Raw genomic sequence first — 25,597 nt, 5'->3', positions numbered from 1 at the left:
TTCTTTATATTTTGTATATTCTTTATTATTTTGTATTATATTACAGTATTGTAATCATTTTCTATGAAAATTTTTGGATTGTGGAATGAATCTTCTGAGTTTCCATTATTTCTTACGGGGAAATTCGCTTTGATATACAAATGTTTTGGATTACAAGCATGATTCTGGAAGAAATTATGCTCACAAATCAAGGTTTTACTGTATCTCATCCTGCAGATCTGGGCTTATTACACACCTCCCACCCCCTCACCCCCCCCCCCACCACAAGACCTACTCCTCTACCACAATGCCCTATCTCAGTCAATAATATCACCATCTGTGCAGTTGCTTAAGCCTAAACATTCAGTGCTACCCTTGAACTTTCCTTTTGCCTCACTCCCGTAACCAACCGCCATGTTTCCTCTCACCTGACTCCAGCTTATCCTGAGATGACACTGAGGTTCTAGTTCATTTACAAAACAATCCCTGGAGCTCTCTTAGCACCACGTCATGGCACCCACACCCAAGGCTGGCTTTGCCTGACCCCTCAAAACCCTGTATTTCTCATCAGACAGAAAATTATGTTGTCAAGAGTCATTTTCTCTTTCAAAGTTATATTCTCAGTGCCACAGAGACCACCTGATGCCAAGTAACAGCAAACATAATACCATTTAAAACAAAATAATAACTAATACACAATAGTAAGTAGCAAAGCCAGGACTGAAAGCCACGCAGCAGGCTCCAGACTATGTGCTTTTAACCACTATTTTACATTGCATTCAGCACTTAATAAGTATTTACTTAAATAGTTAATAAAAACATACGTTTTAAATTCAGCAAAATTAAGTCTGGGAGGGCACGTGATTGTGTTAACATGCAGGTATAAATGTATGCCTGGGAGTTACATCTATCATGCATAAATGAATTCACTTTTTAAATGAAAATCTCCAAATAATATGACAATAATGTGACAAGACAGTAATGCAACATCAATCACCTTTTTATCCAGAAGTAGAAAACTTACATCTAGCAAGAAAACCATTTGAAATATATCCTTGGATCTCTCTGTTTAGAAACAGCCACACTTAAATGGATCCTGTTAACTTTGTGCAGTGTTTAAAATTAAGGTGACTGATTCAATAGGTACAGTTACCTGATTTGGGCTTGAAATGTTATTATGCTTTTCCTCAGTTCCAGAGGCAGCTTTTAATTAAAGATAGGCAACTGCTTAACAAGACACGTTGAGATGGAAGGAAAGCTGAAGGCCAGAAGACAAAATTCATCCAGAAAAAAGATACAGGCTAATTTATTATTTGAAAAGTGAGGCAAAGGGTTTTGCATACTATAGTTGTTCCAGAACTTTTCATGAATTTTTGTCTAATGTAAAAATTTTCCTTATAATTATAACGGAATTATACAGAACTTATTAAATTATAATTAGTATCCTCTCCATTATAAAGCAAATAAAATGTAATACTTTTCTAGTTAAACATGTAGAGTCATAGGATCGGTAGGTTTGATGAAAATTTAGAAGTGATTCCCTTTTTGTCTCCCTGAATGTGAAAATCCTTCTACTGCATCCCTGATAGATTATCTAGCCTTTGCTGGAATACTTCTACTGACAGGAAACCCAGCCTTTCATCAGGCAAGCTCACTCAGCATTGAGAGGCTTACATTATTAGGGACATGAATCTAAATCTGCTTCCATGTGACTTACATTCATTAGCCTATATGTTAGTCTGCTTGGCCTACTATAACAGAATACCACAGACTGGCGGCCTGTAAACCACAGAAATGTATTTCTCACAATTTCAAAGGCTGGAAAGTTTAAGATCAAGGCACCAGAATTTGCTGAAGGTTCCCTTCCTGGTTCATAGCCGATGTCTTCTCACTGTTCTTCACATGGGGGAGAGGACTAGGGGTCTCTCTGGAACCTTTTTTCAATTTAATTAATTTTTAGAGAGAAAGAGAGCACGTGTGCGTGTGTGTGCGCGCGTGCGTGCGCGCGCGTGCATGAAAGTGGGAGGGGCAAAGGGAGAGAGAGAGAGGGAGACAGAATCTTAAGCAGGCTCCATGCTCAGCATAGAGCCCAATGGGGGGGGCTTAATCCCATGACCCTGGGATTGTGACCTGAGCAGAAACCAAGAGTCGGATGCTCAACCAACTGAGCCACCCAGGTGCCCCTCTGAAGTCTTTTTTATAAAGGCACTAATCCCATTCATGAGGAATCTACCCTCATGACCCAAGCACCTTCTGAAGGCCTCACTTTCTAATACCATCCTATAGGGCATTAAGATTTCAAAATATGAATTTTGGAGGGACACTAACATTCAGACTATAGTAGTCCATATTCTTCCCTCTGGAGCAAAGCAAACAGAATGACTCACTCTTCAATATTTTAATCTTACAGTAGAAAATAGCATTATAGAGCTGAAAAGGATCACAGAGAATAACAAAGCCCATCCCTTTTGAAGAAAAAAGAAAGAAAACTCAAAAGTAGTCATAGAGGGCGTACATCTAATTGCATGTTAGGGAGCTATTACCAAACTCGTCAGACTGACATTTCCACTGATTCTTAGGTCTTTTTATTACTTTATTATATTTTATTGTTATCATGTTACTCACCCAGACCATGTATATTAAGATAATTTCTTGATTAGCTTTTGTCTGGTGAAAGTTAAACAATTTTGCTAGACTTTACTGATGACCACGATATTCAAAAAAGGAAAAAATAGTTTGTTTCCCAGTTAAGAATTAAGAATAATCATGATCAAGAGATGTCTACCCAAACCATTAGAGCACTAGGTAAAGTAGTTTTTTCAAATATAAAGATACTAATCACCCAAAAAAAAAAAATGGAATGGAAGTGAACAGTTGTACACCCGTGCACAGAGCAACACAGTGCTAACACATCACTAACATTACTAACATTACTAACATATTATAACACTTGCAGAATTTTCCAAGTTCTCCTGGAGCATCCAAGTAATCACAGACCACAGTTTTTACCAAATTCTTTGCCACTATAACACCTGTATTACCATTTTTCCAGCCTCAAACATCAGTTTTTTTTTCTTTTTTGCCATTTGCTGTCCAGCCTTTAAGACAAAAATTTCAGCCTCCTGTTGTAGCAACACTTAACTTCTTTGATCAATTTCTATATTCAGCAGGATGCAGTTTCAAACAATCCCCACATCTCAGGGCCTTAACATCTGCAAAGGATTATTTCTCACTCACACTATATGATCACTGTGTTGTTAAGAATGCTTGGTTTACACTGGTCATTCAGGGAAGGTGAATGACGAGGGCTCCAGCTAGATGTAAACTTTCAGTTGCTACGAGAAATGAGCTCCCTTCAGTGCTTCTCATTGACAATTAAATGCTTCTACCTACATGTGGCACGTGCCACTTTCACTCACATTTTAATTCGCCAAAGCAAGTCATGTGGTCAGAGGGGGCAGAAAAGTGCAAAACCCTCCTGTGTCTGGAAGGCAAAGTACTGCAGTAATTGTGAAGCCCTAATGAACACCAGATTTTCCAATGCCTCCTTCTGCCAATTCCTCTACTCATCGCAAAAGACTGTCTCCCTTATATTTTTAAATAAAGCTAAGCTTTTGGAAAATATTATCCCAATATGCTTCCCATCAAAAGCATACAAATTGTGTCACTAGAGAACAAATAAAATGGGGAAATAGGAGCTAACATAAATATCATATTACTTGATTTTAATATTTTTTAAATTTATTTTTATTAAAGCACAGCCCGTGCACAATGTTACATTAGTTTCAGGTGTATATTACTTGGATTTTTTTTTATGTCTGGTTATGCATATGTTTGCTTCAGATACAAGTGAGTGGAAATGATTTTTCATAACCCTTCTGTAAAATAGAACAGTGTATGGAATTAACCTAGGATTTAAATTCTTAGATCTTGTTCTTTTTAATTATCAAAAGGGCTGAGAAAGGGATTTTGGAAGGGAAGTTCTATAAATATTCTTCCCTTTCCCATTTAGTATTTTCAAATACAATCACTTTAGTCTCACCCCCGGCATAAAAGCCCATGTGCTATAGCAGCTCTGTCTTTGCACAATTACAGAAAGAGACAGGAACCATTTTCCTCAACGTAGAGACATCTATCACTAGGAATCAAGGAAGAACTCAGCCCCACAGTTACAAAGGAAACAGTACCTGACAGACATCTGTGAATTAAAGCAGCTACATGTAGGTAAAAGGTAGGTTTACCAGAACAAAATGGCATGTCGTACTGCTAAAAATGCTGCACATAATCACACTGCAACTTAGGAAAACTTTCTTTGCAAAATTTCTTCTCCAGTACAGGCTGTCCACACTAATCACTGTTCCCTTAACTGAGGCAAAACCAAAAGAAAATACCTCTTTTTGAGTGGGTAACACACAGTGTGTAAATACCATCTTTTGTTACATTTGAAACCTTGCCAATGATTTTTGTATGTTATCTCCTAGAGCTAAAAAAACAAATTCCCTTTATACTTGCTAAATCCCTTTTATCCAAAAAGTATGAACAAAACAGAATATTTCATTACTTCCCACATAATTTCCATATTCAACTTTTTGCATCAGATTTTCCCTTTTTAAAACCATGAAAACTGTTGACAAGATAATCTAACTGTATGGAAATGGATAAAATAGGAAAAATATTTTTAGAGTGGCTTTTAAATTTTCCTCGTTATTTTATGTTCTCCATGATGTGAAATACCACTTTTGAGATACAACAAAAAAATCATGTCTCAAATATATTATCTAATAATCAATAATTTTACAAAAATAATGACTATAAGAGTGTGAATTTATTGAACTGAATTGCTCTCCATTCAAGAATATTATCTGTCAGTGACTAATTAAATTATTTTTATAACATTTAAAATATGCTTTAGGTTATCCATTGTAGCTATGTTATCACATTTGTCAAAAATAAACCCATTTGTATAAGAGCAATTGGTAATATATAGACCTGAGTAATAATGTTCAAGGAAAACATACTAAGATGCTTAAGGAATAATCCAGTATGGATTCCTCGCCTCTGAAACAGCAATTGCAATTAAGAGTAGCTAATGACAATCAGAGGGGTCTTGAGATTACTGTATGCATGGCTCACTTTTGCAAATAGTATGCATGTGACCTGAGTAACTGGCCATATTGAACAATAACCAGCAGCCTGCCTTTGAAGATGCATTAGATAATAGAAAATGTATGTAACCATAGTAAATTAATATTGTTTTAAGATAGATAGCCCATAAAATCTTTTAATATTAGTGTCTATCTTCTTTTAAATTATGATTCTTAAAACCTCTATAGAGAATTCTATAGGATAGAATGACTCCCCAGAATATCACATTCTTATAGAGGACCATTACCTAAAAAAGGATTAAGGGTAATCATTTGGAAATTTGCACAGTGATGTATCATCTGTTCTCCTAGAGGCAGTCTAGTGTAATGATTAATAAATGGGTCTCTGCAGTCAGAGACCTATGCTTATAATAATAATGCCTACCTTATAGGGTTGTCAGGATTAAATGAGTAAATACATAGAATGTTAAATACTTAGCATAGTGGTTGGAGCAAAACATATCTTCAAATATTTCCTATAGTTATTATATTATATATTATTCAGACAAGCTACATGGGGAGCTTTCACACAGGAAAAAAAAATATGAAGGTCAAATGCACCATAAAAATAGGCCACACTTGACTCATAGAGACAAGGTATAAAAAAAGTCTACAAAATCATACTCATTTTTACAACACTATTTGAAATACATTTTGTTTACCTCTAAGAATTGAGTTCAGAATGCCATATATCTCTACCAACATTTAATTCTAGTGTTAAAGCACAAAGATGGCTTAGAATGTTTATTTTGCCCCATGATTTTTATAGTTTGTACATGAAAAGAAGAAATAAACCCCCAGAATTAAATCTAAGAATAACTTTTTTTTCTCTCTATCATTTCAAAAGCCAGGTGAGCAGGGTGGAATTTATCAGGCACAAGTGATCATCCATTCCAACACTCTGTGTGTGTTAGTGCACACCTTTTCAAATATTAGGTTGAATCTGTAGTTGGCCACTGCCCTTCTTACTGTCTATTCTTATATCTTCTGTTTAAACTTCTTCAATTACACATCAATAGTATTGACTCTACAAACAACAAAGTTCCATAAGACATGGATTTTTTTTTTAATTGCAATGATTGGTCTGGAGAGCTAAAGGAAATTACGTAAAGAAGGAATGCCAATGAGCCAGATGTGATTTGTAAATAGGTTCCCTCTCTGTACAACTTCTTCAAAGCAAAATTATATCCTGTCAAGTGTACTGGAAATTTAGAATTTACTGGAGACATTTTTATGGCAGATTTCATTGATGAAAATTATAGCTTGTTTTTGCTGAATAAAAAACTTACTTACCTCTGGTAAAATACGTATTATTTTATTAGTAAATGTATCTCTTGAAAATGTGCATATGCAACAATGTGTAAGCAGAAAGTAATTCATAAAATAATTAGGATTATGGTTTTAATCATCTTAATGGAGCATAATATCCACTAGAAATGGTTCTCTACATAGAATTCTATATATCTAAAAAAACTACATCCAGCTCAAGTTCTTTGTGAATGATGGAAGGCTAAAAATCGATAAATGAAACACTCTCTTACCAGAATAAAATGATCCTAACATTTCCTTTCTTCCAGAAAGCTCTTGCAGATTTTCCCCAATCAGGATAGGGCTTGTCCTGAAGCATCATATCAGTGACCTGAAGCCACAAAAAGGAACTTATTTAGCACTTTCAGAAATCTTACATTCAGGTTTAAATATGGATATAACTTACGCTTTATTGAGAAAATGTAAGTATTTTAACACTTAAACATATACAGAGATAAAATTAAGAAGAATATATTTCCTCAGTTCAATTTTTTTTGCAGTTCATTTGACTTTACAAAATGAATGAGCAGATTGAAGGTCGTCTAACACATCAAGTACTGAGACTTTTTTTTTTTTAATTTTTTTTAATGTTTATTTATTTTTGAGACAGGGAGAGACAGAGCATGAACAGGGAAGGGTCAGAGAGAGGGAGACACAGAATATGAAGCAGGCTCCAGGCTCTGAGCTGTCAGCACAGAGCCCGACGCGGGGCTAGAACTCACGGACCGCAAGATCATGACCTGAGCCGAAGTCGGACGCTTAACCGACTGAGCCACCCAGGCGCCCCTGAGACTTTTTTAAAAACATCGATCAAGATTACCTTACATGAGAAGGCATCTTTAAGATACCATGAACTTCTTCATAGAAGCAAAACATACATAACAAATAAAATACCATACTTTTTGCTTGTCTAAATCAGAAACTCCAAAATCTAAATATTTCTTTGTATGTATAGATTATTAACTGTATCACTAGTCAAAATATTACTTCCTTTGTCTCTGTTTTTTTTTCAATGTTATGTGAGGAATGGGACTTGACCCAGTTTTACAGCATATTTTAATAGCCTAGCATTCATTCTCCCACCTCCATGCCATCTGCAGTCCTACATCTTTTTCCAAAAATGTTCTACCTCTCTTTCTCACCTGCAGATTCTGCCCATCTTCTGAGGCCTAGGCAAAGTCACATCACCACTGTGATGCCCTCACTGCCCCTCCAACTAGTTCTGGATCCACCTTTCCGATGTCCCTTATTGCTTTCTACTTTCTATTTGACTTACTTATGTACATTTGTTCTCCCTCCACTAGGCTTTAAAATCCTTAAAGGTGAAGATTTGTCACTATATCCCTTTGAATAGCTACGGTTCTTTTATATAAAAGACTGCAAAATATTTGCCTAAAGAAAAAATAGCAAAATGATTTGATATAAATGTTTGTTTTTAAAAATGCATTAACAAAATAAATTTCTCATTGGCCACATCCCACATTAATGGTTTCAGGAAATGTCCAAAGTATTATACACAACCTATTATAAGAGCATTTTTAAAAATCTGATGGGATGGGTAGTGAATTTCTTTCTTTCCTCTAATAAAGGAAAACATATTTGGTGTATGTGTATACACACACAAACACACACTTCTTCCTTTTTCCAGGAAATCTACCTTCCCTTCAAGAGAAGAAGATATTGTTCCATTAATTGGATATTTATTTATTTATTTATTTATCTATTTATTTATTTATTTATTTTGAGAGGGAGAAAGAGAACATCAGCATGAGAGGGGCAGAGAGAAAGGAAAAGAGAAAATCCCAAGCAAGCTCTGCACTGTCAGTACAGAACCCACTGCAGGGCTTGAACCCACAAACAGCGAGATCATGACCTGAGCTGAAACCAACAGTCGAACACCTAACCCATTGAGCCACCCAGGCACTCCTCATTAATTGGATTTTTATTTAATGACATTCAAATTCAAATAGGGCCAATTCAAAATTAAGAAAATTTATATGGAATCAGATATACTGAATTGAGTAAGGAAGAATTTTCATCATCCATTAAAAAATACTTCTTTCTTGGTGTTAATATAATATTGCACTCACATGTAACTTCCAACAATGGCCTGACCTGGAATGGGTGAGATTTAATCATTTATGGTGAAAGATTTTGATTCGGTGGGGAGTCCTTCTGGATCAATGACACCTTCAGTACTAGACTTTCTGTGGAAGGCACATCAATTCTCAAGCAAGCCCATCTTATTGTGCTATACAACATCCAAGAAATGGTCTCTGGAAACATTCATAGCATGCAAGAACACAGGCTCATTTAAAATGCAATCAGAACAGAGGTTAAGGAGCCCAGTCTCCAGGAGATATTCAGTCTTAATTCTTTATATTCTTTCTCAACATAATTTCTTGGACTAGGACTCCCACATTACTCCTGGTTGATGAGAACCAAAGGAAGTTCACTGGTCTTCATGGAGTAACACTGCAGATTTATGCCAGCTCTAACATAGGGCTTACAATCATTTTGTGTGAGGTAGCTTTGAATCTTCAAATCAACAAATGCCATAAATAGTTTTAATACGAATCCTCAGTTAACTTCTTGAAATCATTAATTATATTGATAATTGTGAATGCAACTAACATTTAAAATTCAAAAGGGAACAACATTGATTTCACTTTTTAAAAAAATTTATGATTTTCTCATCTATTTTCTTCTTCCCAACAATTTAAAATTACAACTTTTTACTTTCTTACTCTAATGTACATGCATTGTATCTTCAATCAAATAAAATTCATATTTGTCAAAATGAACAAAGGGAGATGAGAGAATAAAATTTAACCATGGGGCACCTGGGTGGCTTAGTCGGTTAAGCGTCTGACTCTGGATTTCATCGCAGGTCATGGGATCAAGCCCCATATCAGGCTCTGTGCTGACAGCATGGAGCCTACTTATGATTCTCTCTCCCTCTCTCTCTGGCCCTCCCTCATGTACGCTGTCTCTCTCTCTCTCTCTCAAAATAAATAAAAATTAAATTAAATTAAAAATAACCATGAATCAAGTGAGTTACACTGTTACTAAAAAGTGAATAAAAGCAAAAGTAGAAAAATTTAAATCGCATGTATTCTTGGGCATAATTAGAGTTTTATATCATACCTTCCCTTGAGGAAAGAATTGTTATTCTTCCAAACAACAATTTCATCCACTACTCCTTTGTAACTTTCTTGAATAGCAAGTCTTGTGTCCATTTTTTTTTATTTATACAAAACCTCAAGGTTAAGTAAATACTTTAATAAATATTTCATGTTATACCAGCTTAAAAGATTTAATTAATTCTGTTCAGCAATATTCACCCTGTTCCAGAAAAAAAGTCTACACGGTAATAAATATTTCCAAGGAACAGAATGATTACTGTGTAGATTTTATTCAATTTTCAATGTTTTTTCCAGGGCACTTTCTGAGAAATACTTATTATATTTTCTAGAAGAAGGCAATCTGCTGCTATATGACCAATAATTATAGCATCATGTTTTGTAAAAATGACATTGAAGGATAAAGAATTTTCTCAGGAAAATGACAAGATGAGGCAAAAAAAAAAAAGAAACACACACACACACAACACACACACACATTTTTTTTTTTTTCTGATGCCAGACAGCTGGTCTTTTTCACTCCCCAGCTCCAACTCTTTATTTTAAGTCATATCATCAGATCAATGTCAGGTCACTTGCAGCTAAATTGGCAGGAGCAGAGACAGTCATTAAAGGGATGCATTCAATAAAGAAAAAATCCAATTACCTTCTGCATTAGAGAAATCAAATTCATTTCTGTTGGTGGTCAAGGACAGTCTTTGTGGGAAAAGATGCAGGAAAGGCAGGACTAAAGACCATGCACAAAGGGTGCTATGTAGCATAAATATAATGTAAAACTTGTTGATGCTTCTCCCAGAGGAAGATTATTAGAATTTGAAATTGCAGGTCTTTCTTTCCAAGCTGGGAAAATTTAACTCTTTGAGTCTCATAGATCTTTTCACTCTCCCTTTCCTCCCTATGAGGTCTGTGCACAAAACTCAGAACTTCATTACATCCCTTATCACATTATGCCTTGTCAGGTATTCTTTCTCAGTAAAATATAAGCTACTGTAGGGCATAGGTATTGTACAATCGGAGCATGAGCATGAATGTTGAGATTTCAAAGTCAGTAAATGACTGTAAAAGCAATTTATCTCTACAGAAATCTAAGTGGAAACTTTGCTCCCCTAAGTAGAAGCTGAGCAGATAGGACATGGGGGTAAAAATGGCAACAGAAAGACAGCAGTGACAACAGCAATACCATACGTTTGCTATAGAGCTTCATGGATTACAAAGCTCCTGGAGGTATTTTTCTTAATAACTGTCATAGCAGCCTTATAAAGTAAGTTGCTATTTTCCACTTTCCACCAATGGAGAAAGAGAAGTCAGTGAGATGAAATAACCCATCAGGATCACACACGGAAGGCACTGTTATGTGGGCCAGTTGTGGAGACAGCCTGCCCGCTGACTTCTGAGTTTTTTCTCTTACTAGCTTTTTATTTGCAACAAAGTAAATGTGCAACAAAGTAATTAATCTCTCTGAGCCTCAGCTTCTTATTCTCTATGTATGGACACACAATAGGTATTAGCAGATGTTACAAGAATTATTGATGTTTTTTTGTTATCTAAAACTTCTATCCAGGGGCGCCTGGGTGGCTCAGTCGGTTGGTTGGCCAACTTTGGCTCAGGTCATGATCTCACGGCTGGTGAGTTAAAGCCCCACGTCGGGCTCTGTACTGACAGCTTGGAGCCTGGAGCCTGCTTCGGATTCTGTGTTTCCTTCTCTCTACCCCTGCCCCACTCACCACACTTTGTCTCTCTGTGTCTCAAAGGTAAATAAACATTAAAAAAAATTAAGACTTCTACCCATTTAGTCAAGTATAAAGATATTAAACAATTGTTTGTAGGCTACATTGCTCTCATGGCCTACATTTGCTTTATGTGACTGCGTTAAATGATTGGATTTAGAGTCAAAGGGTTTGACAATCAGTCTCATCTCTTCCATAAAGACAAGACTATAAGATACTGAACTATTAGAAAATGATAAAGATAGAGCATAATGTTAAAATATGTCCAGTCTAAAAATGCTATAAAAAAATAAAACTTATTGCCAAAGGCTGCAATAATCTAAGAAGGCTTCACAGAAGATTTGTATAATAAAACTGACCACTGATTTGTATCCTGTATCATTCTCTAATTTTGCCAGGTTTTTCTTAGCTTGATTATAAACTATGCACACAAAGGTACTACATACTATATCTCTAGTCTTACTTGATACAGTTTTAGGTTAAGCATGTGATATTAATGAAAAATATTGATTAAATAGATATAAAAGATCATAATATAATAATAATAACCGTGGCTACATAGTGCCCCTCTTGAGGTAGTTATTATATAGCAGAGTATCATTTAAGAAAAATAAGTGTCATTCTCTTAACAAGCATATACATTAAGGATATTAATGAACAAGCATATACATATAATTTTCCATGCTATTTTGCAAGTTATTTCATTTTAATAATATATTTTGAACATAATCATATATCAGTACATATATAGTTATTTAAATAGTTTCTTCTTAGGCAAGGTTTCAATTGTATAGAGCCAGAGTTAGTCTCTGGAAAATTCTTCTAAATCTTTAAGGTCATATATGCAAGAAGCCTGATAGAAGTTTCCTTAAATTTTAACACAACCTTGAAATTTTTCATATAATTGTAAATAAGTTTTAAAAATGAAAGAAACCTTTCTAGACATCATTAATTAAAAATAAATTTTAATTTAAAATAAATAAAAAATTTCTTCTTTTTTTCTTCTTTCACCATGCATTTACTATGTGCTTTCCACTGAAATACAAAATGTTTCTATTTGGTTCTAATTACTACCTTTATAATTAAAGTTCATTTAACATATGTATTATTTATTTCAATTTTTATTTACTCCCTAAGATGAGCATTGACTAACTTATTTAATTTCTGCTTCTTCTCCCTCTGCCTTCTCTCCGTCCATTACCCTACTCTACTTACATTATTTTACCCTATTAACTTTTTGACTCTTTGAATATCTTATGTCCCTTTTTTATTTATCATCTTTAAATAGTATCTTCTTCCCTCATCTATAAAGATGGGAAAATCAGAACATTATGCTTTCTTACACTATTCATCATTTCTGTGTTGTTAGGGTTTGGGAGCATTTCTCTTAACCCTGGTTCTACAATTAAATTGACTCAATGATCTTTTTCAGTACTCCTGCTGGAGTTTTCCCACTACTTTCAAAGTTTGTACTTTGTTCTACAACACATTCTTCAGGAAAGGGCATGAGAGCAATGTAGCCTACAAACAATTGTTTAACGTCTTTATACTTGACTAATAATTAGACTGAGTGTAAAATTATTGAGTCATTGTTTTTTTGTTGTTTGTTTGTTTAGCTTGGCATTAAAGGCATGGCTTCACTTTCTTAATACTGTTGAGTGAGACCATGGAGAAATCTAAGATAACTCAAAATGGGATTTTTTCTCCATCTTTACAGGTGAATTGGTTTTTATTGCTTAGATGCCCAAAGTATTCTTTTTTCTATCTTGAGTATTACAATTTTGCTAAGTTTATCGATGGTTGTCTGTCACTTTTCTAGGCATGATCGGTGCTTTCAACCTAAGGATTCAAGTTTTTCTTTACTCTGTTAACTGTTCTGAGAATCCTTAAGTATTATTTTTCTTTTCCTTTATTTTAGTTCTATTGTTTAGTTCTATTGTTAGAGAAACAATTCTGCAGACACTGGTTGTCTCTGTCTTCTATGTGTATCCTTTCTAACTTTTAATTCCACTCTCTCAGTTGTGTCCCTTACCTTGATTTTGGGTGTGTCGATTAATATTTGTGGAGAGTCTAATTTGACCTTTATTTCTCTAATTTTCTTCCTTTTGCATTTCTTTCCTGAGCCTACCATCCCATTTCATCCTCTGTTGTCTCACAACATGAGATCTCCAAACTCTTGTACCATTGCTTTGGAAACTTATAAAGACAATGACTTCACTAATTGTTTTTTAATTCCCTGGGGTTTTGTTAATCACAATTTTCCTCTGCTCCATAGTATCATTTTTCTGGTGAAAGTTCTTCACCTGCTACTGGATTTTCTTCTTATTTTCTGCCTCTGTTATTCTTAGAGACAAAATTCTCATGCTGGTTCCTTTGGAGTTGACTGCCATCTGAATGACATGAGTTTTCCTGGACTAGCATTCTGCAAGAAGCTCATATTGGTTGCGGGGGGTGGGGGGGGGGTGTGGGGGCAGGGCCCACTCTCAATCATCATCTCCCCCCGATCCCTAATGCTCCAGCCCTCTCAGGGAATGCCACCTTCCTTGGAGAATTATCCAAGAGATAAGTCATCACCACATCTCCTCTTAGCATTGTCTTGAAACTTAGTGATAGTCACTACGTTTGGCAATCCTCCATCATGAAGATTGTGCTTCAGAGTTAAAGATACGATTTAGTCTTATTTATGATAAAGTTAACATCTCCGATTCTTATATTCCATGTTCTTTGGGATGGTTGCCAAAATATTCCTACTTTCAAATGAAAATTCTTTTTTTTTTTTTTTATTTTTTTTTATTTTTTAATATATGAAATTTACTGTCAAATTGGTTTCAAATGAAAATTCTATATTGCTATTTAAAAGGCGAAAGATTTATACGATCTGAAGAGAAACCAGAGCATCTATATTGCTATTTAAAGTGGTTATTAAAAGGCTTATTTATGTGACATGTATTTTTGGCAATTTTGAGGCCATTTTGTCAAAAGTGATTACTACATCTGTGATATTCTCGTCTGTTTAAATGGTACCTATCAGATGACCTAAATAACATTTAAAACCAGCTTTTAATTAACCTTGTTTTAGATTATCTTCCCCAAATACAACTTTGTTAAAAATAAAATAATTAAACATAATACGAGATTTTGTAGGGATTTGAACATAAGGCAGTTTCAGATTTTCTGGGAGAGGATTTTGAAGAAAAGTTTTGCTGTATATTCAGCGTATGTCATAATATAAAATTTTAATTAGGTTATCTGGCTACCCATATCTATTATATAAGTGAAATGTGAAAAGTATTTAGTCATTGGAAGGCTAAGTGTTCTATGAGAGCATTTCATACGTAGAAATTTCATCTTTTAAAGATAATAGTGATAATGGTCTTCCAGTAGTATGATAGTGTCTTCCATTTATCTACAGCAAAATATGCCACCAGCAACTGATGATTTTCATGGATATCTATAATTACTTTTAAACACCTGGATAATTGTTATCATGACCAAGATATTTTTGTTTTTTAGTTCCTTGTCCACTTAAGAAAGCTAATTCAGACTATCAAAGATACATCACCCCATCACTGTAGTATTCTCTCCCTGACTTTGTTAATACCACTTTTATTTTAATTTCATTGAGGCATATACAGGTGCATGCCAGAAAAATTACTTAGAATTATAAGCCAGTAGTATTACTAAGCATGAACAGGCAATTAACACCAAGTTTTCAATATCAAGCAATCCCATATTTTGGCAAATGCTTTGAAATTCCCTAGGGTGGTTCATTCAGGGACAGGTAGAAAGTTACAAAGTTCTTTGAATTTGTAAAAGCAGACTTTGTATTTGAGGACTTTTGCCTCCCAAAAACTTGTGGTTACAAATATATTCATTTACCAATGGCCAAAGCCAACATCAAAACGAGTGCATATTGGAGCAAATGGGTGGCTCAGTCAGTTAAATGTGACTCTTGATTTCAGCTCAGGTCACGACCTCATGGTTGGTGGGTCCGAGCCTCTCATAGGGCTGTGTGCTGACAGCACAGAGCTTGCTTGGGATTCTCTCTTCCCTCTCTCTCTGCCCCTGCCCTGCTTGTGCGCGTCTCACGCTCTCTCTCTCTCAAAATAAATAAACATTGTTTAAAAAATGAGTACCTCCTTAAATACCCAGTCCAAGAGGGCAGACTGCTTATCGTTAGGAAGAACATGAGCACTGACAGAGAGTTATGACCCACTGATGACAAACCGATGACACAAGGAAATATCAGCACTTAAATTGGAAAGGAGAAGATGGTGAGCAGGGCTCCAGTGTGTCTTTTAATTGCTCATTTTACTTCTTTGCTTCTAAGCAGATTAATAAAAAGTCCTTACCTACAATGCATATGTATCCCAAATTCCTCCCAACAGTATCATAACCATATTGAGGAGTCTGACTCCATTTTTTGGTCTTTTTTTTTTCTTTCTTTTTTTTTCCTTTTCATTAAAGCATGGTTGACATATAAAATTATGTTAGTTTCAGGTGTACAACTAATTATATTAGTTTCAGGTGTACAGTGATTTGACAATTCTATACATAACAAAATGCTCTCAACAAAAAGTATAGTTATCATGTGTCACCACATGATTTGTTATTATAATATTGACGATATTCTCTGCGCTGGACTTTTCATTCCCACGCCCTTTTTATTACTAGAAGTTTCAACTTCTTAATCTCTTCACTTATTTTGCATATCCCCCCACCTCCCTCCCCTCTGGCACCCCCTAGTTTGTTCTCTATTTATGAAGTTCCATTTAAAAAAAAATAACTGCTGACAACTTTTAAGCCTCACTGCTCCCTCTTCCTCTTCCCCACACCTGGGAAAATCCTGTGCTCCTTACCCTGCAACAGCAGGAAGTTCAAACCATGTGCAGGAACCCTCACCCTGGCTCCACCCCTTACCCAGTATAAAAACCCCACACCAGTCTCTTTACCTGACTCTTTTCAAGCACTTCTGGATCTCTTTGAGAGCCATCCTGCTCTCCCCAGAAAGTTCACTATATGAGGAATAAACCTTTTCATATCTTCTTGGTGCAAATGTGACATCTTCATTCTTGGCATCTGAATAAATTTGGGATGGAAGGGCCATCTTACTTTTTCAGAGTGCTCACACAGTAACAAACCCAACAAGTAATCATAAATGAGGTTTCCGGTGATTTTTTTTTCTCATATCTTGTTTGGGAGGCTACCTTTTTTCTTATGGACTCTTGGCATCTTATAATGCAAATATATTCTGACACCAAACAGCAGTGCAAAAGGCCTGCTGGAATTGAGGAATTGAGAGATTTCTAGGAGACTATGTCAAGGAAACTTCACTGTATTCCTGAAACTGTAGCTCCGTGCATCAAAGCCTGACATTATATAAAAACAAAGGCTAATATTGTATAAATTATTCATATAAAATAGGGAGAAATTAAAAGTTCCAAATTTTAGTAGCTATATCCTGAACATAAACTGAGATTCTGTAAAATGCAAAGATCTAAAGTAGCTGAATTAACCCTGCTAATATACTCACCCCCAGAGTATAACCTCCATCACTGCAAGCATCTTGTCCATTTTGTTCACACAGTGTCCCCATGATCTAACATTGTATATAGTAGACTGTAAACTCTCAGTCAACATTTACTGAATGGGTGGATGAAAAAAAGGATACATGGTGAGTGAAGGAACAAAAGGGAATCAAGGAGAACATGGAATACAGAAGAGACTAGTGAGGAAGGCTAGAAAAAATAACACATTCCAAGTAGCTCTTTCCTTGTTCTGCTTTTAAAGCCTCTCTAGCAATTAGTGTTGATGATGGTGCTAACAGAAATGGTGATGGTAGTGGTGGGAGGAGGAGGAGGAGGAGGAGGAGGACATGAATGGTAGAGTACTCCCTTTCCTTCCAATCCCATCCCTTCACTGCCTGGAAAGCTAGGATAACACAGGGCATTTATAGTTAAATTCTAAAAAGAGGTAGAGGTCATCTTTGTCAACTCCCGGAAAAATAAAGAAATCAAAGATAATTTCAAACAAGAGGACTATTAAGCCTAAGATGCATACTTACTCCCATTGTCCATGTGCACAACATATCTGCTTTATTGTAAATATATTTGTAGATTAACTAAAGAAGGACACATATGAATCAGATATTTTAAAGACTAGAAAGCAGTACACTTCCATATGCCTTATATTTGGTGTTAATTTATTGAACAATTCTGGGGGAGAATGGGGTATAGTGGCATCTGGAGTTGGGACAGTGCCCAGCCTCTGAATCCTTACGTGTTGGGACCTTTGCATCCCTAAGAGCATAGCATTATTTTCTTATCCTCTGCTTAAGTCACTCTAAGGAGAAACAAAATTTAAATTGCATTTCTTTCACAATAGGGAAATATTGTACTGCATAGGACGATGCGTGTTGTTTGTTCCCTTTTACTGACCCCTAGCCCCCAAGAGACACACCATACCACACACACAGGCATGCATATATAATCAGTCGTACACAACAGCACTTCCCACTGAGACAAAGAAAGACCCAAGGTCCAACCAGAAAGGATTATGCATATTCAGTGAGGAATATTAGCTAAGTATACAATTAAGTAAATGGAAACCATGGAGGAACGTTTTCTAAATTACCTAGATATGGCTTGAAAGAATTGCTACAAGAAGTATCTGAAAATCACTGGCAAACATCAACTGGTGAACACTAAACCTGGAATGTATTCTACAGCTTTTTAGAAGCACAACCAGGGTTTCATAAAGCATGAATATTAATGCACCTGCTTATTATCTCCAATGATAGCCTGCACTGCTTTTGTGATGTATTGCACCTTATTGCTGGATCCCTACTGATTTACAATGAGTCATGGACTGTTTTATTATTAAGTAAGGAAATTGGGCATGTCTCAGAATATAGAAGCATTTAGAAAAAGATACCTGAATCACCTGAATACAGAAATATACACAATCAAAAAGTACCTTCCCAGGCAAGGTCTGCAGAGTTCCAAATGGTGTGTTAACAAATGCAAAATAACTATAACATCCCCCAGTACGATTTGCTTTACACCACATTGAATTATAATTAGAATAAATAGAAAGAAAGAGACTACTGATTTTGCTGAGCAAAAAGCCAGCAGAAAAATATTTACACCACCTTCTGACATGTTATTCTTCTTGGGTGGCCAAATTACAAAATGACAGTAGCCCAATATTACATGGCTGAGAACTTATTTTTGGTTTTTGGCTTGAAAGAATGAGGATTTTCAGCATGCATACCTTCTCTACCTTGTTAACATAAATGATTATTACTAGAGAAATCAATTATAAAAATATACCATATATGATGACTTTGTGACAGTATATATGAATGGAGAACCAACAGGGAAATCTATAAAGGATGTTTTTTAGAAATTTAACTAAAAGAACCATTATCCACCAAAGAGCCCTTGGAACACAGAAAGGGCAAACATCTCAAAAGGAAACTCAATCTTGGGGAGCCAAGATGGTGGAACAGCATGGAAGTTTTTTGTGTGTCTCACATCCATGAAATACAGCCAGACCAACACTAAACCATCCTACACATCTAGAAAACTGATCTGAGGATTAACACAACAATCTGCACAAACTGAAACAAAGCACTCAGTAGTTACGCACTGCAGAGAGGTGAACATGGAGAGCAAGAAGCCGCGGTGAGCAGGGAAGTGCTTTTGCAGGCAGAGAGAGAACAGAGAAGGCGGGGGGAGGCGGGGTGGGGGTGGAATACAGGAAAAGCACCCTGCCCCAAAAGCAGCTGGAGAGAAAGTGGAAAATTGGAAACAGCTACAGGGACTAAACTAAAAAGGGAGAAGGAGAAAGGAAAGGGTTTAAATTCCAAAAGAGTGTAAACAGGGGGACTGCAGAGTCTGCAACTCCACAGCTCCATACCTGGCAGTGCCCTGGTGGGAAGGGCAAACCTCCAGGAACAGAGTGGGGTCTGGGAGGTTCTTCGGCCACAAGGGGAAAAGCAGTTCCACTGCTGGAAGGACATTTGATAGAGACTGTTGAAGCCACCTGGTCCCAGCAGACCCCAGAAAATGGCCACATTCACTGGTGCTGGAACAAGGTCGTTAAAGGTGAAGCATGGTGCCAGATGTGTGTTGTGATTTTCCATAATCCCTGAAATGCAGCTGCTGCACTATCTCACAAAATTTTTCTGGGGCAGGCTGGCACCTGGCCGCAGTCTCAGGGTACCTGGCCGCAGTTTCAGGGCGCCGGCAGCAGCAGGGTCCAGCAAGTGTTGCTGGGTACACCAGACATTCCGCCATTGCTCATTTAGCCATTGCTCGGTGAGACCCCCTCCCCCCCTGCAGAGGGGCGGAACAGGTCAAAGCCGCAGTCCTTCAGAAGTAAGGGGCCAGGTAAAACAGCCGCATCCGAGACAAAACTCAGGAGAGAGGTACTGCCTGGGGCTTGATCACGGAGAGTGAGAAAGCGGGGACTGGACGAAAGCTGAAGACAGAGGACAGGTGCACGACTGCTGATCTGGGAGAACAGACTGGGTAGTTGGGTGGCGCCATTTTCACCACTCACGCGCATACGTACCTACAAGCTCCACAACAATTCACTCCAGTAGGCTAGCAGCGCCATCTAGTGGAGAACAGAGCCATTACACTAAGCCCCGCCCAACTGGGCCAACCTCACTCTTCAAGAGCACAAGTCTCACTGCCTGCTTAGTTTATGGACTATAAAGTGCTTCATAGTTTGACTTCTAAGGGAAAATGAAGTAATTTCAGTCATATTTCAGTCTGTTAGCAGGTACATCTATTCAATTTTCTTTTTTTTCTCTTTTTCACATCTTTTTCTTGAATACAGAAAGAGAAAAAATTCAATTTTATTTTCAATTTTTATTAAAATATTTATAATTTTTTACTATATTTTTTACTTTTGTGTAAATTTTTTCAAATTCCATTTTACTTCCATCATTTTATATTAGTCTACTACAGTATAGTCATTTTCAAATTTTCAAATGATTTCCTTTTTCTTTTTCTTTTTTTCTTTTTCATTTCTTTTCTTTTTCTTGAACACAGAAAGAGAAAAAATCATTTTTATTTTTAATTTTTATTAAAAATATTTTTCCTTAATTTTTTTCTACTATATTCTTTATTTTCTGTAAATTTTTTCAAGTTCTATTTTACTCCATCATTTCATTATAGTCTACTTCCGTGTATTCATTTTTTTTAATTCTCAAACAATTTCCTTTCCCCCGCCCCCGTTTTTGTCTCTAATCTATCAAACCACTTTCAACACCCAGAACAAAACACACGTAGGATCTAGCATCATCTATTCGATTTTTGTGTGTGTTTCTAATTTTTTAATTTTAATATTTTGTTAACTGTGATTTTTTTTAATTTTAATTTTTCTACCTCATTAATTCCTTTTCTCCCTTCAAAATGATGAAACAAAGGAATTCACCCCAAAAGAAAGAACACAAAGAAACGACACCCTGGGATTTAACCAACACAGATACAAGCAAGGTGTCTGAAACAGAATTTAGAATCATGATAATAAGAATACTAGCTTGAGTCAAAAATAGATTAGAATCCCTATCTGTGGAGATAAAAGAAGTAAAAAATAGAATGAAATTAAATAGATATTAAATACTATAACTGAGCTGCAATCACGGATGGATGCTGCGGCAGCAAGGATGGATGAGGCAGAACAGAGAATCAGTGATATAGAGGACAAACTTATGGAGAATAACGAAGCAGAAAAAAAGAGGGAGATTAAGGCAAAAGAGCACAATTTAAGAATTAGAGATATCAGTGACTCATTGAAAAGGAACAACATCAGAATTATAGGGGTCCCAGAAGAGGAAGAGAAATAGGAGTAGAAGAGTTATGTGAGCAAATCATAGAGGAAAACTTTCCTAACCTGGGGAAAAACACAGACATCAAAATCCAGGAAGCACAGAGGACCCCATTAGATTCAAAAAAAACCGACAATCAACAGGGCATATCATAGTCAAATTCACAAAATACTCAGACAAGGAGAGAACAATGAAAGCAGCAAGGGAAAAAAAATCCCTAACATACAAGGGAAGACAGATCAGGTTTGCAGCAGACCTATCCACAGAAACTTGGCAGGCCACAAAGGAGTGGGAGGATATATTCAATGTGCTGAATCAGAAAAATATGCAGCCAAGAAATCTTTATCCAGCAAGGCTGTCATTCAAAATAGGAGAGTAAAAAGTTTCCCAGACAAAAATTAAAGGACTTTGTGACCACTAAACCAGCCCTGCAAGAAATTTCAAGGGGGACTCTCTCAGGGGAGAAAAGCAACAAAGATTAGAAAGGACCAGAGAACACCACCAGAAACTCCAACTCTATAAACATCATAATGGCAATAAATTCATATCTTTCAGTACTCACTCTAAACATCAATGGACTCAATGTTCCAATCAAAAAACATAGGGTAACAAAATGGATAAGAAAACAAGATCCACCTACATGCTGTTTACAAGAGACCCACTTTAGACCTAAAGACACCTTAAGATTGAAAACAAGGCGATGCAGAACCATCTATCATGCAAATGGTCAACAAAAGAAACCCGGAGTAGCCATACTTATATCAGACAATCTAGACTTTAAAATAAAGACTGTATCAAGAGATGCAGAAGAGCACTGTATCATAATCAAGAGGTCTAGCCACCAAGAAGACCTAACAATTGTAAACACTTATGTGCCAAATGTGGAACAGCCAAATATATAAGTCAATTAACCACAAACATAAAGAAACTCATCGATAGTAATACCATAGTAGTAGACTTCAACACCCCACTCACAGCAATGGACAGATCATCTAATCAAAACATCAACAAGGAAACAATGGCTTTGAATGACACACTGGACCAGATGGACTTAACAGATATACTCAGAACATTTCATCCTAAAGCAGCAGAAAATACATTCTTCTCCAGTATATATCGAACGTTCTCCAGAATAGACCAAATACTGGGACACAAATCAGCCCTAAGTAAGTACAAAAAGATCGAGATCATACCGTGCATATTTTCAGACCACAACACGATGAAACTCGAAATCAATCACAAGAAAAAATTTAGAAAGGTAACAAATAGTTGGAGACTGAAGAACATCCTACTAAAGAATGAATGGGCTAACTAAGCTGTTAAAAAGGAAATTAAAAAGTATATGGCAGTCAATGAAAATGATAACACCACAACCCAAAACCTCTGGGATGCAGCAAAGGTGGTCATAAGAGGAAAGTATATAGCAATCCAGGCCTTTCTAAAGAAGGAAGAAAGATCTCAGATATACAACCTAGCCTTATGCCTTAAGGAGCTGGAAAAAGAACAGCAAATAAAACCCAAACACAGCAGAAGACAGGAAATAATAAAGATTAGAGCAGAAATTAATGCTATCAAAACCAAAAAAAAACAAAAAAAAACAAAAAAAACAACAGTAGAACAGATCAATGAAACCAGAAGCTGGTTCTTTGAAAGAATTAACAAAACTGATAAACCACTAGCCAGCTGGATCAAAAAGAAAAAGGAAAGGACCCAAATAAATAAAATCAAGAATGAAAGAGGAGAGATCACAACCAACACAGCAGAAATAAAAACAATAATAAGAGAATATTATGAGCAATTATGTGCCAGTAAAATGGGCAATCTGAAAGAAATGGACAAATTCCTAGATACATATACACTACCAAAACTGAAACAGCAAGAAATAGAAAATTTGAACAGACCCATAACCAGTAAGGAAATCGAATTAGTAATCAAAAATGTCCCAAAAAACAAGAGTCCAGGGCCAGATGGCTTTCCAGGGGAATTCTACCAAACATTTAAGGAAGAGTTAACACCTATTCTCTTGAAGCTGTTCCAAAAAATAGAAACTGAAGGAAAACTTCCAAACTCTTTCTATGAAGCCAGAATTACCTTGATTCCAAAACCAGAGACCCCACTAAAAAGGAGAACTATAGACCAATTTCCCTGATGAGCATGGATACAAAAATCCTCAACAAGATATTAGCCAACAGGATCCATCAATACATTAAAAAAACTATTCACCACGACCAAGCAGGATTTATACCTGGGATGCAGGGCTGGTTCTATATCTGCAAAACAATTAACGTGATTCATCGCATCAATAAAAGAAAGGACAAGAACCATATGATCCTCTCAAAAGATGCAGAGAAAGCATTTGACAATATACAGCATCCTTTCTTGATAAAAACCCTCAAGAAAGTAGGGATAGAAGGAACATACCTCGAGATCATAAAAGCCATATGTGAGCGACCCACCACTAATATCATCCTCAATGGGAGAAAACTGAGAGCTTTCCCCTAAGGTCAGGAACAAGACAGGGATGTCTACTCATGACAGTGTTATTCAACATGGTATTAGAAGTCTTAGCCTCTGCAATCAGACAACACAAAGAAATAAAAGGCATCCAAATTGGCCAGGAGGAGGGCAACCTCTCACTCTTCGCAGATGACATGATACTCTATATGGAAAACCCTAAAGATTCCACAAAAAAACTGCTAGAATTGATTCATGAATTCAGCAAAGTTGCAGGATATAAAATCAATGCACAGAAATCGGTTGCATTCCTATACACCAACAATGAAACGACAGAAAGAGAAAACAAGGAATGGATCTTATTTATAATTGCACAAAAAAAATAAAATACTTAGGAATAAATCTAACCAAAAAGGTGAAAAATCTATATGCTGGAAACTATAGAAAGCTGATGAAAGAATTTGAAGAAGACACCAAACAATGGAAAAAGATTCCATGCTCCTGAATAGGAAGAACAAATAGTGTTAAAATGTTGATACTACCCAAAGCAATCTACATATGCAATGCAATCCCTCTCAAAATAACACCAGCATTCTTCACAGAGCTAGAACAAATAATTCTAAAATTTGTATGGAACCAGAAAAGACCCCGAATAGGCAAAGCAATCTTGAAAAGAAAACCAAAGCAGGAGGCATCACAATCCCAGACTTCAAGCTATACTACAAAGCTGTAATCATCAAGACAGTATGGTACTGGCACAAGAACAGACACTCAGATCAATGGAACAGAAGAGAGAACCCAGAAATGGACTCATGAACATATGGCCAACCAGTTTTTGACAAAGCAGGAAAGAATATCCAACAGAATAAAGACAGTCTCTTCAGCAAGTGGTGCTGGGAAAACTGGACAGTGACATGCAGAAGAATGAACCTGGACCACTTTCTTATACCATACACAAAAATAAACTCAAGATGGATGAAAGACCTAAATGTAAGACAGGAAGCCATCAAAATCCTCCAGGAGAAAGCAGGCAAAAACCTCTTTGATCCTGGCCACAGCAACTTCTTGCTCAACACATCTCCAGAGGCAAGGGAAACAAAAGCAAAAATGAACTACTAGGACCTCATCGAAATAAAAAACTTCTGCACAGCAAAGGAAAGAATCAGCAAAACTAAAAGGCAATCAACAGAATGGGAGAAGATATTTGCAAACGACATATCAGATACAGGGTTAGTATCCAAAATCTGTAAAGATCTTATTGAACTCAACACCCAAAAAAACCAAATAATCCAGTGAAGAAATGGGCAAAAGGCATGAATAGACACTTCTCCAAAGAAGACATCTAGATGGCCAACTGACACATGAAAATATGCTCAACTTCACTCTTCATCAGGGAAATACAAATCAAAACCACAATGAGACACCACCTTACACCTGTCAGAATGGCTAACATGAATGACTCCAGTAACAACAGATGTCAGCACGGATGCAGAGAAAGAGGATCTCTTTTGCATTGTTGGTGGGAATGCACGCTGGTGCAGCCACTCTGGAAAACAGTATGGAGGTTCCTCAAAAATCTAAAAATAGAACTACCCTATGACCCAGCAATTGCACTACTAGGCATTTATCCAAGGGACATAGGTGTGCTGTTTTAAAGGGACACATGCACCCCCCCATGTTTATAGTAGAACTATCAACAATAGCCAAAGTATGGAAAGACCCCAAAAGTCCATCGATGAAGGAATGGATAAAGAAGATGTGGTGTGTGTGTGTGTGTGTGTGTGTGTGTGTGTGTCTGTGTATATATATATATATATGTATATATATATATATATATATATGTGTATATAAATATATATATATATACATATATATATATTTATATACACATACATACATACACACACACACACATACATACACAATGGAGTATTACTCAGCAATCCAAAAGAATGAAACCTTGCCCTTTGCAACTACATGGATAGAGCTGGTGGGTATTAT

At 36.3% G+C, this 25,597-nt stretch overlaps 1 protein-coding gene across 3 annotated transcripts in view; it reads right to left on the bottom strand.

Annotated features, from left to right (window-relative positions):
• Positions 1 to 25,597, bottom strand: part of TMEM117 (transmembrane protein 117) — a 492,479-nt gene that overhangs the window by 165,544 nt on the left and 301,338 nt on the right. For all 3 annotated transcript variants that reach the window (XM_078449928.2, XM_078449929.2, XM_078449930.2), the window contains one exon: positions 6,665 to 6,762. In XM_078449928.2, the coding sequence (XP_078306054.1) occupies positions 6,665 to 6,762 (98 nt within the window). The remainder of the gene's footprint in view (positions 1 to 6,664; positions 6,763 to 25,597) is intronic.

The sequence above is a fragment of the Panthera onca genome, chromosome B4 (assembly GCF_046562875.1).
Source record: "Panthera onca isolate mPanOnc1 chromosome B4, mPanOnc1 haplotype 2, whole genome shotgun sequence".
Lineage (NCBI taxonomy): Eukaryota > Metazoa > Chordata > Mammalia > Carnivora > Felidae > Panthera > Panthera onca.
Note: the sequence above shows the minus strand (reverse complement) of the source record. Positions and strands in the feature narration are given on the sequence as shown.